The 17,949-nt window shown below is 33.9% G+C and overlaps 1 protein-coding gene across 1 annotated transcript in view; it reads left to right on the top strand.

Moving 5' to 3' along the window:
• MACC1 (MET transcriptional regulator MACC1) overlaps positions 1-17,949 on the top strand; it is a 237,144-nt gene that overhangs the window by 193,921 nt on the left and 25,274 nt on the right. Inside the window, exon 5 of the mRNA XM_041727344.1 lies at positions 10,725-10,817. Coding sequence (XP_041583278.1) covers positions 10,725-10,814 — 90 coding nt within the window. The 3' untranslated portion in view covers positions 10,815-10,817. The remainder of the gene's footprint in view (positions 1-10,724; positions 10,818-17,949) is intronic.

The following is a 17,949-nucleotide window of genomic DNA, read 5'->3' as shown; positions in this document are numbered from 1 at the left end:
TCAAGCTTTGGATACTTCCGATTGGTTATCTTGTAGGGGATGTTGTGCACATCTCAGGGCAGGTATTGCAGGAGAAGCGGTGGTGGCATTGTCCCTCCTCCACAATCAGCCCATTTCTGCAAGTCAGGCTGAAGAGCAGCCCGGGGGCCAGCTGGGGTCATTTCTTAACAATATCCCCTGTATGTACTTGACACTATCTGTTCATCTGGCCTCCTTTATTTTTATACTCTGCAATTCAAGGACGTTTCCTATATTCCTTAATGTTTCTATCTTAATATTTTTTATTACTGACATTCTGCTGTATATATATATACCCTACAAATAACCAAATCTCCTTGTATTTTGTTTCTGAACAGTAGTGGAAGGGTTTTCAGAACGACACCATGGCAGAGACTGGCTATCTCTTAACCAGCTGTTTGCTCTTCTTAGGTATGTAGGTCAAATTTCTCAGCTTCCCTTGAAGTAAGTGAAAGTGATGTATGTCACGTACTTGGCCTGGACCATAAAGACCTCCTATATATTAATTCTGCATGCTTTTTACCCATCTACCTGTTTAATGCTGATGAGCATATTAAAATTAGAAGCCGAGAAGGAGAAACTATAAAATAGAAGGTGCCTGGAACTCTAAGTTACTTCTGAGAGGAGAGGCACCTACTAATCTGGAATTTGGATTTTATGAGAGTGAGCAAGAAACTTCTATTATTCTTGAGCTATTGTACACTTTGGGGATTGTTGATTACAGTAGTTGGAAATACCTTAAGTAATACATATACCAATTGTTTGCATGATTAATATGTATTATTTAAAATTAATTAGGAATGCACTGATATTTAGGAACCATTTTATTCATTTTTAATTGATTGCTGTTTTTTTAACTTTTGGAGCTAAGTTTGAATGTCGTTGATGAATTCCTTGAGACAACAAGGTAGATATAGAAATTAAAGAGGAGAAAACAGTATGAGCAATGAATGGAGGATTCAATTGATGTATGTTCAAAAAATCACATTATATGGCAGAGAAGAGTGACAGGAGATAAAGTTGCAACATTAGTTCGTGGCAAGATCATGAGGAGTCTTTTATATTAGACAAAAAATACTAATATAGCAATTATAGTTAAGGAAAATGGCTCGGTTGTGTCCCCAAGTACTTTCTGCCTGCCTCTATAACCACACTGCTCACATTATATTATAATTTTGTGTGTCTGTTAAAAGATACTTTCTGAGGCTTAGTTTTAAGATGTCAGTGGTTCTAAATTGACCACAGAATGAATCTAGAATCTGTTGAAGTTGCCCTGGTTCCTGTTTCACCCTTCTGAACAGCTATTAGTCTAGAACTGAGTGTCTCAACTTCCTCAGTGCTTTGACATTTGGGGTTGGAAAATTATTTCTTGTAGGAGGTTGTCACTACATTGTAGGATGTTTAGCAGCATCTCTGGCCTCTATCCACTAGATGCCAGTAGCACTCTCCCCACTGCCCAACCTGTGATACTAAACTGTCTCCAGACATTGTTACATACCCCCTGGGAGACAGAATCATGCTCAGTTGAGAAGACTGACCTAGGTGTCTCATCACCATGTATTTTGGGAATCTTATCATTTATTTTTTGTAAGCAATCTTTTCTTGTGGCTCTTTTGTTGCTTGGATCCCCTGTTTTCTTCCTCTTTTGTTAACCTCCTCATTTTAATTGATTATATACTGTAACCTTCTGAGATAGAATGCATGGGTGGCAAAATTATTGAAATTTTGACTATTTTAGCTTCAGCTATTCTACTTAATTTAATAGTTTGCCTGAGTATACAATTCTTCATTGGAAATCAGTTTCCCTGAGAATTTTGAAGGTATTGCTCCACTTTGGTCTAGCTTGTAGCATTTCTGTTGAAAAGTCTGGTGTCATTCTGATTCTGCAATGTGAGGTCTTGTAATTTCTCTTGGGAAACATCTAGAATTTTCTCTTTGCCTCCATGTATCCTGAAATTTCACAGTGATACACTTTAATGTATGTCAATGTAGCTATTATACTGAATAACCATTATGATGATCCCTCTTGATGAATTCATATGCTCAGCTTGGAAAAAAATAAATATTTATCTCTGATAATTTTTTCTCTCCATCTTTTCTCACTTTTTTTCCCCTGGAATTGTAAATGTAAAGTGTTTTAAGTCATAGAATAATATTCTAGTCCTTCTTTTTTTTCCCCTGCTTTTTGAGAGATTTCTTCATCTTTGTCTTTAACTTTTCTATTGGACATTCCTGTTTTACTGTCCTAATTTTACCTTCCAAGATTTTTATCTTTTTCTGTGCTTGGCATTTTAAAAAATTACCTCATGTTCTCATTTTATGAGTATAATAATTCTAATCTCTGAAAATCTAAAGTGCCAGTTTAAAAAAAAAAAAGCCTTTTGCTTCTTTGCTGAGACTCTTTTTTGTCCCCCACTTTGTTTAGTCTTTATGGTAGAGGCTTACTTTAAATGTCTGGTTATACATGACTTTCCATCAGGATTTAAGAAATAGACATTAAAAGTTGATTTGAAGGTATATATGGCTTATATGGGTCTTGTCCTTTGGTGGGATTTACTGTGTGGTATTTAATTTGGTTTTATTGGGAGATTCACATGGTTATCTCTTATTCTGTTCTCCTTGTGCCTTTCCACAAAGAATATTCATTTATCCTCCAGCCCAGTCTCTCTGTAAGCATTCTTAGGCTGATTGGGAAAAGATCTTTGGGTTTCAATGATAATTAATGAGTACTCATTTTTCATATGGTGTCATTACCCTTAGCAATGTGCAGTGTCCCTGAGTCCACTGCATTAGAGGGGGAAAGTAATCTTACTGTAAATGTTTGGGAAAGTGATCTGAGGAATCTAGTGATATAGTCCATGGCTAACCAATTCTCCTGATTTCTACCCCACCAGTTATCTTTCAGTTGGAGAGGTACCTGGCCAATGGCTTTAATTAGTGTTCCCTACTTTAGTTCTGTGACAAAATATCCTGCTTCTATTGCTCTCCTTACTGACAGTGTAATTTTCAGCTTTGATGTGCTAAAGTCTACCACATATGGTAGGTTGAATAATAGCTTCAAAAGTTTATCTAAGGCCTAATCCATGGAATTTGGGAATGTAACTTTACATGGCATAAGGGCACATTGCAGATGTGTTTCAGTTAAAGATCTTGAGATGGGGAAATTATCCTGCTTAGTATAGGTGGTCCCTAAATGTAATCACAGGTATTCTTATCAGGGGAGGCCGAGGGTGATTTTTTGACCACAGAAGAAGGTAATGTGATAACGAAAACAGAAAGATTTGAAGATAATTTGCTGCTAGCTTTGAAGATGGAAGGATGGAGCCCTGAACCAAGGAATGCAAGGAATGTAGGTCTAGAATCAGGAAAAGTACAAGGAAAGAGACTCTACTATAGAGCCTACCAAGGAAGCATGACCCTGCCAACACCTTGGTTTAGGTTGGCAAAACCATTTTGGATTTCTGGCCTTTAGAAACATAAGAGAATAAATGTGTTATTTTAAACCATCAATTTTGTTGTAACTGTTTAAAACAGTCATTGGAAACTAATAAACCATTCATCCACCTCCGTTTCCAAACCTATGTTAGTAAATTCCTTTCCACATTGTTTTTATCCTTGTGTACTTATGTCTTTTCAATCTTCCTTGTCTTTTTCATGACAGTTTGGGTAAAAGAAATACTTAATAACTTTTAATTCTCTATGTATTTATGTCTAAGTTTTCTTTGTTTTCTTTAGAGATATTAGAGTAATGCATTTCACATATAATTCATTGAAAAATGATTATTGGATCATAAAAGTACATTTTGTTTGCATTTTGTGGTGTTTGAGTTTGTGGTGAGCTTTGGCTATTTATGACAGTTTGTTAACATAGAGAATTTGTAATGGGTGAGGTAGACATGATTAGCTAGAAAATCTTTTAGAAGACAGGAATGCTACTGTTTTCAATGGCACTCAACATTAGTAAATGCTATTGTAAATGCAATTAGGCAAAAAACATGAAATAACTGGTATAAATATCCAGAAAAATACGAATTATCTCTACTTGCTAATAATATGAATATATACCTAAAAAACTTAAGATTCCATTTTTGTAAATAATGATAATAAAATACTACAGTTACAAACAAATAGATCTTTGCAAAATCAGGTACACATAGACCACCAATTCTGAATAATCAGATATATGGAATATAAAATAAAATCAGTATGTCCATTGAATTTAATGGAATATTATGAGAGCATTAAAAGCAACATAAAAAAATTCTATCAAAAAGAATTAGCTAACCTGGAGAAAAGAAGTAAGCCTACTAGAAGACAATCAAAGATTGAAATTAAGAACTTAGAGATGATATTCTTGTTTGGGCATAACTGAAGAAATAATTAGTGAACTGGTATCTGAAGAGATCACAGAGAAATATCACAAAGAGACAAATAAGAATGAAAATCTGAAGGAGACATTAGGTGACATAGAGGGTAAAGTGTATAATTCTATATCTAAAAACATTCTAGACAGAATAAAGAGAAAAAAGAGACACAATATTAGAAGATACTGAAATTTTACAGAATTTATTAAAGACAAAAGCTCTTATATGTTGATTGTCCAAAGAATTCATAAATGTGAAAAGGCAATTCAAAGAAGAACAAATCAAGGAAATGTAAATCTGAATTAAAACAAGATACTATTATACCAACCAAATTGTTAAAAAAAAAATGTAAAAGCCTGAACATCCCACATGTTGATAAGATGGGGAGCAATGAGAACTCTCATAAACTGCTGGTGTACTCTAAGTTGACATGCTACTCTGGAAAGCAGTTGGCTGGGCATTATCAGTAAAAATTAAAACTATATAGATACTTTCGCCTAGAAATCCTACTTTTGGAATTGAACTTACAAAAATGAAAGTGCAAATAGAGCATATTCATATGTAATGTTATTTCAATATTGTTGGTAGAAGCAAAAACTGAAAGAAGAAGAGAAGAAGGAAAAGAGGAAAGCAAGAGGAAAGTGATGACTAAAACATCTTTTATAATATGGACCCATTCATGTAAATTATATGCAAATGAACACATGAAGAAAGTTATAAAAAAGGTATCACAAAATATTAATGGTCGTTATTTAAATCAGGGGGTTGGATTTCCTTTATGTTTTATTTCTTTATGAACCACTGAAAACTCGTTAGCAAGCAGGCGTTGTAAAAATGTATAATAAAAATAATAAAGGTATTTTTTTCTTGTGGAAAAATAAAGTAAAAGCAAAAAAAAAAAAAAGCCCCTGAGTCTCTTATTGAGCCGAATATTATTTTATTTGTCATATTCAAGTGAAGAATGTTTAATTCTATTCAACCCCTTATATAATTAAAATTGGATCTGATCTGATAAAATGAATAAGCAAACTTTAACTTGATTAATAAATACATAGTCATGAATCTCCTTTCAAGGTCAAGAAGAGTGGAGACAAAATTTCTAAAACACTTAAATGTACCCAGAGGTGGCTTTGCTGGTAAAGAGAAAGCCACTTTCAAAACAAAGGTTATAATCACATTCCTTGGCATCCACAAAGCCACTGATAAGTTCATTCATCAATTCAAATGTAAGCTCCATTACAGTATAAGTGCCATAAGGGCAAAGGCTTCATTTATCTTGTTCTCTGTCCTGTGCCCAGGACCTAAGCCCAGTGGCTTCGTCATGACAGAAACTCAATCAATATTTTCTAAAGGAGTGAATGTATTCACATATTCACTCAAAACACAACTTTTGTGTTTTTGTTATTCTTTTGTTATTTTATATTTATTCTAAATTTCTCCCACAAGGATTTGTTTAATAACTGCCATGTTCAAAGATGTTCATAATAAATATTAGACTTAATAAAAACAAATATTTATTTATTTATTTATTTAACTTTCTTTTTAAGATTTTATTTATTCATTCATGAGAGACACACACACACACACACACACACAGAGGCAGAGACACAGGCAGAGGGAGGAGCAGGCTCCATGCAGGGAGCCCGATGTGGGACTCGATCCTAGGACTCCAGGATCACACCCTGGACTGAAGGTGGCACTAAACCGCTGAGCCACCCGGGCTGCCCAACAAATACTAATTTAGTATGTTTGTGTATCAAGCATTGTTCTAAAGGTGTCATGTGTTCTTGCCATTTAATCCTCACAACTAATATTACTCCAATTTTACAGATGGTAATGCTGAGCCACTTAATTTGTCTAGGGTTTTGTAACTACTGAGCTGCAGTTCCAGGATTTGAGTCCAGGTGGTCTAGCTCCAGACTCAAGCTTTTCCTCCAGTCATATGCCTCATCTCTGAGAATATAGAAATGCCAAAAGAAGTCTAGACCAGACCATTCACCACTGACATACCTTGGTTTTATCTTCTCTGCTAGGATTTGTCTCATTTCAACTAGGCTGCACCAGAACTGTACAGTCCATGGAAGTTATGGTTTGGGTAGGATATAGAACAGATGTGAACAATATGCCATGCAAATCAAATGGTTGAATATTATTAACAAGAGAAGAACCAAATGATGCTATGAATCTAGGGAGAAAAGGGACAAAGGCCAAAGCAGAAGGCCAAAGGCAGGTGTGAAGGGACAGGGATTGACTCAGGTCAGGAAGAGCAAGTGGACATATAGGTCTGTGTCCACATAATTGCAAGCCAGAATAACAACAGAGAACAAGAACTCAGCCCAGGAAAATTGCTGGGACTTAAGTGTCATTTCTGAGTAATAGCAAAAATCAGAACAACGAGAGACTGAAAATAGGTGTTAGGGCTTCAGCAGGGACAAAGAGACTGATGCTGAACCAAATGTTTTGTGAAGTACAACCCACTGTAAGTATTTAGCTGTTAAGAAAGGCTTTGGAAAGCAAATAGGTCTGAGAGGAGAGTTGGAATTGTCAGCAGCACTTGGATGGAGCCCAGGGTTGAGGAAACAAAAAGCAAAACAGATCTTTCTGTAGATTTAATTTTTGTTCATTTTTACTTTTTACATATTTACTATGTAATATACATTTACTGATAAACAGAAAAAAGAGAAAAAATGTCCACAATTCCACCACCGAAAGACGGATCCTTGACCAACAGGTAGGGGTGGGGGGATAGAGCTCCCCTTTTTACTCGGCATGGTGGAAACTTCTGATTCCCTGAAAACTTAATTACTATTGATCTGTAGCCTTACTGAGAAACAGTCGATTAACAGGTATTTTGTATGTAATATGTATTATATACTGTGTTCTTAAGATAAAGTAAGCTAGAGAAAAGAAAATGTTAGTAAAAAAATCATAAGAAAAACACATTTACAGGACTGTACTATCAAAGATCTGTATATAAGTGAACCTGCAAATCAAACTCCTCTTGTCCAAGAGTCGACTGAACTATTAAAAAGGGGTGTGAAATCTTGTGTGTTTTAAAAACTGCTATGGAACTTTTCAAACACACAGGTGGAAAGATTAGTGTAATGCACTGCCATATATTCATCACTCAGCTTCAACATTTTACTGTTCTTGCTCCTTCTTTTCCCTCCCACATTTTACACATATGTACACACGTACACATATACCCTTAGAAAAGATTGTCATGCCTCCCAGAAACATCATAAGTGTCCTCCTTTTAATTCTATAATCATTAATAAATTGGCACGCTATTAAAAATACATTTAAGTCATTATGACTTTATAACCACATTCTTGGATATATCATGCATTGTTTACATTTTATTAATGCTTAACTTGTTCCTAATTTTGAAAATAAATAATGCTGCCTGAATATATACACACAATATACATGCACAAGATATATATACATACACATATATATCATAAAGCATTTATCTTCTTGCTGATATATGTATACGTATATACATATACACACACATATATATAACATTTTATATACTGTTCCAATTTATTCCAGTTTACTAGAATAAATAAACTCTTAGATGAGGAAAATTTTGAGTCAAAGAGTAAGTCTATTTAAAAAAAAAAAATTTAGTAGGGCAGCCCTGGTGGCGCAGTGGTTTGGCGCCACCTGCGGCCTGGGGTGTGATCCTAGAGACCTAGGATTGAGTCCCACGTTGGGCTCCCTGCGTGGAGCCTGCTTCTCCCTCTGCCTGTGTCTCTGCCTCTTTCTCTCTGTGTCTATGAATAAATAAATAAAATCTTAAAATTTTTTTTTAATATTTATTGTCAAATAACACTCCAGAAATTTCCTACTCTTTTACACTCTTAATGGCAGTGTATAGATATATGTATTTTTCCATTGCCTCAGTAATACTGAGTAATTGCAATACCTGTAACCTTTTCATGTTGATTATTTAACTGGTCTGTTATTGCTTAGATGTGTAATTCTTAGAATATTGCTAATATTAGACATTTCTATATTTATGAGCCAAGAGACACTTGCAGGGAAAATGAGGAATGCAACTAAAGCTTAAAAAGCTGATTCCATAAACTACACATTTCTTTTTGTTTTATATATTGATTAACCTTATTTGTGTATTTTTCTAGACATACTTCACAAAGGGAAAATGTGCATTCCAAAACTAATGTGTTCAATTGCTTATTTAATTTTCTGAGAAAGTATGGATTGCTTTAAAGGAGATTGCTAGTAAATTAAATTAACTATATTTAGCATTCAATTCCATAGCCATTGAGGTTTATATCCATTAAATATGAATTTGTACCTGAATTCATTTTCTTTCTCTGTATTGTTGTCACTTTATGATTGGCTGTTCTCCATTCTAAAAGATTTATTATTTGAGTAGGTTGGATAATGGTTTAATAGCTTACAAAACCTCAAAAACCAGCCACTGGAGCACTAAGTAAATTGCATCTCTAAATAACCTCATTTCAAAAGATAAAACTATGTGATAGTGAAACGAAGTCTAAAAAAATATCATCTGGTCTAATGTCTGTGTTTTATTTTTTGAAAGATAATTTATGACTGTCAATGCATTGTGCTTTGAAAAGCTTTGCTAGAAACGTCAATTGGTAGAGGGGGATTCAGCATGCTTAAATGTTTCTCTGAATAATAAAAATGCCAAAAATAGAATCTAGCAATGAAAGTCATCAGAGAAGGAGTGATGGAAAGAGGGTAGCCAGGCAAATTGCTTTATATTTTGCATAGCTGAGGAGCCAGATGGTTTAACTGGATTTTTATTTTCAGAACCACCCACTGCAGGATTTTAACTAAGTCCCAAGTCAAATACAGTACTGCCAGATTTGAGTTTAACAATGTCTAGACCAAAGCCCATTACCTTATCCAGGCATTCCCAGGTTCCTTATCCTTCTAGTGTTGCCAGACCTGTCTGCCATCTACATTTTTATTCTGGATATGTGCCTTTTTATATTGGTTTAGAAACAATTTTACTTATAAAATATCATCTTCCACGTAGAGATAAGATAAAAGAAAAGATATGGCACATGCTTGGAAAATGTTTAACATTCAACTTTTGACTTTTCTCATGTAATCTGACATCAATTTGGCAGTAATATTTAATCAATTTTATCTGATTATTGCTTTTTTTTCCATTTCAAAGTATCCTGTAATAATCATCTTGCTCATCAAAGAGAACAAAGAAAACTGATCCAACATGTCAAACACTAGCAGTATATTCCACTGTTCAATTTTAGGGAATTTTTGCTCTAATAACTGTTTTAGTCATCAGTCTTATAGAATGGCAAACTTGATTAGAGCATATAAATTTTTAAAAACAGATTGCTCATGAAATATTTATTTTATTGATGATTTCTTTTAAAATTCTTTACTCATTACTCCAAAACAATGAAATTGACCCTTTCCTAGTTTTGAAAATTTGTGCTATTTCTTTCTTTTTTCTTTCTCTGCATCCTCTCCATCCTTATACTTAACATGTTTAAATTCTGGCAAAGGATTGGAAACTAAATGGCCAAATTCCTGAGGAAAGTCTGTGCTTTTGGTATTTCCTGACCAACAGGAAACATATTGGACCACAAATCTAGCCAGAAAAAACAAATGGCTATTGAAAGTGATCCAATCCATTTTTGTAGGTCCAAAGTCTGGAGAGAGATTCTGAGCTTTAGGTTAATATTCCAAAGTTTAGAATATATGTCATAACAAAAGAAAAATCCACTAGGGCTTGATCATCATCAGTTAAACCCAAGGAGAAGACTGGTAAAATATATGCATAATTTCATTCCAATTGGCTAACTTGGAAGTTTTTATGAGGTTGAGTCACTTTTCTAAGGAATTTTGCAATAAACCAGTTTTATGTCAGAATGTCATGAAGGAATTGATTTTGGCATCTGCTTTCTTTTGGGCTTCTATCTCTTCTCATATCTCCTTTAAGGGATCTGCCTTGGGTTTGTCCAACTAGCTTTCTTCGCTTCAATTTCCTTTTTATAGTCCACTGGTTGCTTGAGTCCCTGGCACGGCTCTCACCCAAACTTACCCAGCTGAGTGCATCAAACAATATTACCCTACTCTGACCTCCCCATTTGGGCACTTTCCAATGTAGCCAAATTCTCCCTGGAATATAGCAACCTCAACATTATTAAAAATGTCATACTTGTAATAATTTTGCTGACTCAGTTCAGAATTGGATTGAAAGAAACAGGATTTCCATTACCAAAGTATTCTATATTCTGTTACATTTAGGGATGAGAAAAAGCCACAAACACAGGGTCTTAGACTAACCATGGTGTATCATATTACCTATAGGAAGAAGACTTCCATAAGCCGGAGAGACTGCTCAACTTAAGTTATGTAAGAATTAGTCTTGGCACTGCATTGCATGGTCCTATTGAATGAAAGGTAAATGTGACAGTTATATCCCCATTCAATCCAACACTGAATTACCTCTAAGCATTCTTTACATCTATACATTCAGAACAAATTTATCCCAAATTTATATTTAGCTATATCTGACTTCTAAGAGGAGTAATAGTAAAAAAATCAAGTGGTATGACCTTTGATTACAAAATTACTGGTTGGGAAATTAGGCTCTGAAGTAACAGAATTGAAGTTAATATACCATTGCCATCATTTACTAGCAGTGTCATTTGGAGGAAATTAATTAATCTCATTTAATTTCTACGTATCTCGACAAAACATGCATAGCAGTAGCACTTAAATATTGTAATATTAAAGAAGGTAATCCATAGGAAGCATGGCATTCTTATGTGCTGTTAGGGATCACTAGAGTTTTAACAGAGTTGTAGGCTGGGGGAATTGGAGTGAGTCACAATTACCTTATCTTATTCCACCATCTTGGCTCCCATGTCCCATCTCTGGTTTTCTTATGAATTGTCAAGAGTGGGTAGTGAACTGAAGTATTTGCAAATCTCTTAACTTAGGTCTTTCTTTTACTCTAACGGACTTTGTTGAGAATACTTTAAACTTTTATGTCACTCCTCAGAGTACTGTCCAATGCTTCAAAGGTCTTACTTTCTTTTGGATCTGGCCAATATTTAATAACCATCCTTTTTGCTTTGTGTGTGTATATGTGTTATTTTTGGATCTGGCAAATATTTAATGACCGTCCTTTTTGCTTTGTGTGTGTATATGTGTTAAAGAACATGTGGTTTTTCCTTCTGTGAGGTTAATCCTACTTTTTGTTATATCCTTTTCCTGTCAACATTTTCTATTCATCAATCTCATGACGAATGCTTAGATTCTCTTCTTCCTTCTCAGAATCATGTACATTCTTCCTTTCCTTTCAGTATAATTCTATGCATTGTGTTTTAAAATACTCATTTTCTGCAATAAATCTTATTAAGTATCCTTTAATTCTCTTCATCTTTTCTTGGTTATTATCATTAGCTAGCAAAAGTTCTTGTTCTTAAAAGGAAAAAGCATATACCACAAACTATAGGCTAATGACTTATCTCAGCAAGATTCTAGAGTATGTTATTAAAATGATAGTTTTTGGGCAATAAAAATAAAATGATCATGAAGAATCAGCATGTATTCAGAGCAAAGCTCGGTAGATATAATTCATTTCTACCATTCCTATTCATTGATAGGATTACTAAACAGATGAAAATGTATTAATCATGACATATCTGGGCTTGTTCAAAAAGCAATTTAACAAGATTTCTCAAAATATTCTTTTTAAAGAAATACTCAATTTTTAGAGCAGTTTTAGGTTGCTAATAACATTGAGAGGAAAGTTAAAAGATTTCTCATACACCTTGCCTGCACACATGTATATCCTTCCCCTTTATCAGTGTCACTCACCAGAATGGTACCAAGGATAGCCTATATTGATAAATCATCATCATCCAAAGTCCATTGTTTATGGTAGAGTTCAATTCTTGGTGCTGTACTTCTATGGATTTGGGCACATGTACGGTGATGTATATCCATCATTATATATCTTACAAAGTATTTTCACTATTCTTAAAATCTTCTGTGCTCTGTCTGTTCACCTCCACAGCAATTCTTCACCCCTACTGGCAGCCACTGATCTTTTTATTGTCTCCACAATTCTGACTTTTCCAGAATGTCATATGGTGGGGTCATACAGTATGTAGCCTTTCCAGATTGGCTTCTTTCATTTACTAATATGCATATAAGTTTCCTTCATGCCATTTTATGGTTTGATAGCTCATTTCTTTTTAGTACTGAATAATAATATTTCATTGTCCTGGATATACCAGGATCCATTAAGTTCCTGAAGGACATTTCGGTTGCTTCCAAGTTTTGACAATTATGACTAAAGCTGCTAAAAACTGCGTGCAAATTTTTGTGTGGACATAAGTTTTTAATTCCTTTGGATGAATAATGAAGAATATGACTGTCGGATCATTTGTAAGAGTATACTTACTTATGTAAGAAATTGCCAAATAGCTTTCCAAGTAGTTGACTATTTTGCATTCCCACCAGAATTGTGTGAATTTCTGTTGCTCATATCTTTGTCTGCATTTGATATTGTCAGTGTTCAGGACTTTGGCCATTCTGAGAGGTATGTAGTTGTATTTCATTGTTGTTTTAATTTTCATTTCCCTAATGACATACGATGTGGAGCATCTTTTCATATGCTTATATGCCAGCTATATATCATCTTTGATGAGGAGTTTGTTAATGTCTTTGGTTCATTTTTTAATCAGCTTATTTCTGGTCATGTTGAGTTTAAGAGTTCTTTGCATATTTTGGATGGCAGTCCTTCACCAGTGTGTCTTTTGCAGCTATTTTCTGCCGGTTTATAATTTGCCTTCTCATTCTTTTGATAATGTGTTTCACCAAGTGGAAGTTTTACATTTTAATGAAATTCAGCTTACTAATTCTTTATTTCATAGGTTTTATCTTTGATGTTTTATCTAAAAAGGCATCACTCTACCCAAGGTTATCTAGATTTTCTACGTTATCTCCTAGGAGTTTGATATTTTTGAGTCTTACATTTAGGTCTGTGAGTCAGTCTTTGTGAAGGGTGTAAGGTATGTGTCTCGATTCACTTTTTTGTTTGTGGATGTCGACTTGTTCCAGAACCATGTGTTGAAGAGACTGTCTTTGCTCCAATGTATTGTCCTTGCTTCTCTGTCAAAAATCAGTTGATTATACTTAGTGGATTTATTTCTAGACTCTCCATTCTGTTCCATAAGTCTATTTGTCTATTCTTTCAATATGAATACCAGTGCCAATATCACACTGTTTTGATTACTGTGGTTTTATAGTAAGTCTTGAAGCCAAGTAGTGCCAGTCCTCCAACTTCGTTCTCATTCTTCAATATTGTGTTGGCTATTCTGTGTCTTTTGCATCTACATCAAAAGTTTAGAATTAATTTGTAGATACGTTTAAAAATTCAGATTATTTATAGGTCTTTGGAAAATCTAAACAGAGGGTTATGTCTACTTGACAGATTTAAAAGAATTGGAAACAAGTGCATGAAATCCTTTCTGAAATGTGAATGAATTCTGAAAAAGTTGCAAGATACAAGATCAGCACACAAAAACATCAGTTGTGTTTCTATGCACTGGAAACAAAAGAGCCAAAAATGTTACAAAAACAATTCCATTTACAGCAACATCCAAAAGAATAAAATATCTAAGGGTGAATTTTACCAAGGTGGTAAAAGAGCTGTATACTGAAAACTATAAAACATTATATGAATTTTAAAAAGACCTAAATGGAAAATATCTTGTGTTTGTGGAATCAAAGATATATATCATCAAGATGGCAAAAGTACTCAAAATATTCTAAAGATACAGTGCAATCCTTATTAAAATTTTAATAGCCTTGTTAAAGAAATGGAGAAAGAGCTCCTTAGAGTCATAACAAATTACGATGGGCTTGGAGTAGCCAAAACAATCTTGAAAAAGAACAAAAGTGGAAGACTCATACTTACCAATTTCAAAAGCTACTACAATGCAATAGTAAACAAGAGTATGATATTAGCATAAAGATAAACATCTAGACCAATAGAACAGAGTTGGTGGTCCAGAAATAAATGCATACATCTATGCTTAACTGATTTTTGACAGGAGTGCCAAGACCATCAGCGATTAAAGAATAGTTTTCTCAAAAAGTGATGGTGTGATAATAGTATGCCACATGCAAACGAATGAAGTTGGATCCTTACTCCACAGAACATAAAAAAATAACTCAAAATGAATCAGTAGGAGCGCCTGGGTGGCTCAGTCGGTTAAGTGTCTGCCTTCAGCTCAGGTCATGATCCCAGGGTCCTGGGATTGAGCCCTGAGTCAGGCGCCCTGCTCAGTGGGAAGCCTGCTTCTCCCTCTCTCTCTGCCCCTCTCCTCTGCCTTGTGCTCTCTCTCTCTCTCTCTAACAAATAAATAATTTTAAAAAATTAAAAAATGGATCAGTAATTTAAATATAAGTTATAAAATTAAAAAACTTTTTATATGAAAATATAAGGATAAATCTTCATGGCCTTGCATTTGGTAATAAATTCTTAGATATGACACCAAAAGCAACAAAAGAAAAATAAATTGGACCTTATCAAAATTAAGAATTTTTGTGTATAAAAGGAACTATCAAGAAAATAAAAATACAAGCTACAGAATGAAAGAAAATATTTGCAAATCATGTATCTATCAAGTATCCAAAATATACAGAGATCTTCAAGGTAATAGGAAAAAACCTCAAACAACCTGTTTAAAAAATAGACAAAGGATTTAAATAGAAAACTATCCAAAGATGAAGTACAAATAACCAATAAGCACATGAAAAAATACTCAATATCTTTAGTCACTAGAGAGATGAAAATCAAAAACTCATAGAGATAGCACTTCACACCCACAAGGACAGAAAAGGAAAATAACAAGTATTGACAAGGATGTGGAGAAATTGGTATCCTTGTACCTTTATGATGGGAATATAAAGTGGTTTTACTGTGAAAAACCGTTTGATGTTTTCTCAGAATGTTAAACACAGAATAACCATTAATAGCATATTCCACTTTTGAATATATACTCAAAAGAACTGAACACAGGTACTCAAACAAGTCCTTGAAAATATAGCCAAAATGTAGGAAACAACCCAAATATTCATCAGTGAGTAAATGGGGAAAAACTGTGGGGTGTGTGTGTGTTTGTGTGTGTTTGTGTGTGTGTGTGTGTGTGTGCGTGTGTATTATGGAATATTATTCAGTTGTAAAAAAAAAAGAATGAACTACTACTACATTCTACAATGTGGATAACCCTAGAAAACATTACGGAAGTGAAACAACTGAGACACAAAAGGTCACATATTGTGGGATTCCACTTATATAATTATCCAGTATAGACATATCTATATAAACAGTGATCAGATTGGTGGATAGCGAGACCTGGAGTTGGGGAAGAAGGACAATGGGAAATAATTGCTTAATGTGTGTGTAGCTTAATTTTAGAGTCATGGAAATATATTGGACCTAGATAAGGTGCAACATTGTAATCTAGTAAATCTCACTGAATTGTTCACTTTAAAATGATTAATTTTATGTTCCATGAATTTAACCTCAATAAAAAAATAAAACTTAAATTTTGAAAAATGGAGTTACATTCCTTTTTACAGTAGGATATTCATTACAGTTTTGAGTAGGAGTGGTGAGTAGGGATGCTTCTGCTTTGTTCCTAATCTTAAAGGGGTAAGCATGTCTGTCAACATGAAGTATCATGTTAGCAATAGGTTTTTTGTAGAATTTTTTTTTTTATCAAGTTGAGAAGTTCACCTCTATTACTAGTTTCCCAAGAGTTTTTGTTTGTATGCTTTGTTTTAATGAATGAATGTTGGGTTTATAGGGCTTTTTCTTTGTCAATTAATATGGTCACATCTTTTTTTTTCTTTAGCCTGTTTATATGAGGGATTATATTGATAGATTTTCAAATATTAAACCGAATTTGTGTAGCTAGTCTTGGTATAAAACTCTTTTTATGTTGTTGGATTCAATTTGGTAATGTTTTGTTGAGGAATTTTGCATCTGTGTTTATTAGGAATATTGGTCTCCTGTTTTCTTTTCTTATAATATCTCTATCTTGTTTTGGTATTAGGACAATTCTGACCTCATGAAATGAGTTATGAGGTAGTCTACCTGCTTCTACTTTCCATAAGAGATATTATATACTTGGTACCATTTTGCCTTAAATGTTTGGTAAACTTTATTGGTGAAACTACCTAGACTTTGTGTTCTTTTTTAAGGTTAGTAATTATTAAACCAATCTTTCAGAGATGTAGGCCTACTTAGATTATTTATTTCTCCTTGTGTGAGTTTTAGTAGTGAATTGGTCATTTCATCTAAGTTATCAAATTTTTTGGACTTAGATTTGTTGACCATATTCCTTTATTATTTTAATATCAGTCATAATGGCCACCTCTTTTATTTCTGATATTGTTGAATTGTGTCCTTTTTATTTTCTTGGTTGTTCTAGCTAGAGGTTTTGTTTTATTGGTATTTTCAAAAACAGCCTTGGAATTAATTGCTTTTCTCCATTGTTTTTTTGTTATGAATTCCATTTATTTCTGTTCCAGTCTTCAATATTAATTTTTTTCTGTTTATATTTTTGAAAGATTTTATTTATTTATTCATGAGAGGCACAGAGAAAGAGGCAGAGACATAGACAGAGGGAGAAGCAGGCTCCTTCCAGGAAGCCTGATGCAGGACTGGATCCTCACATCTGGGATCACACCCTGAGCCGAAGGGACACTCTCAACCACTGAGCCACCCAGGCATCCCTCTTTCTCTTTATTTTTAATCTGCTTTTCCTCTCTAGTTGCCTAAGGCAGAGTTTAGATTTTTTTCTTTTAGATCTTTATCCTTTTATAGCATGCTCCTTAAATGTTATAAATTTCATACTAAGTACTACTTTGTTAAATCCTACAACTTTTGATAAGTTGTATTTCACTTAATTAAAAATACTTTTAAATTTTTTTCTGAGCTTTCTTTTTGACCCATTTTATTCCGAAATATGTTGTTTAGATTCCAACAATTTCATTTTTTTCCAGCTTTTATTACCAATCTCCATTCCATTAGTAACTGAGAACATACTTTGTATGATTTCTATCTTTTAAAAATTGTTAAGATGTATTTTATAGTCAATGTGGTCTATTTCAGTGAATATCCCATGTTCACTTAAAACAAAAGTTGTTTTTGTTTTTTGGAGCTGGTGTTGTTTGATGCAGCATTCTATAAATGTCAATTTTATAAAGTTGATTGATAATGCTGTTCAGATCATCTATATCCTTACTGATTTTCTGCCTACTAGATATATCAATTATGGACAAAAGGATTTTGAAGTCTGTAACTTTAATTATGGATTTGTCTATATCTACTTGCAATGCTATCAGTTATTGCCTCATGTATTTTGGCACTTTGGTTCTTAGATTAATACGAAGTTAGGATTATCGTGTCTACTGTGTCTACTTGGAAAAGTGACACCTTTATCAGCATGTGATACCCGTATTTATCTTGATAATCTTCATTGTTCTGAGGTCTGCTTTGTCTGAG

Source organism: Vulpes lagopus, chromosome 13, assembly GCF_018345385.1.
Source record: "Vulpes lagopus strain Blue_001 chromosome 13, ASM1834538v1, whole genome shotgun sequence".
Classification (NCBI taxonomy): Eukaryota; Metazoa; Chordata; class Mammalia; order Carnivora; family Canidae; genus Vulpes; species Vulpes lagopus.
This window is presented reverse-complemented; position numbering and strand designations above follow the sequence as displayed.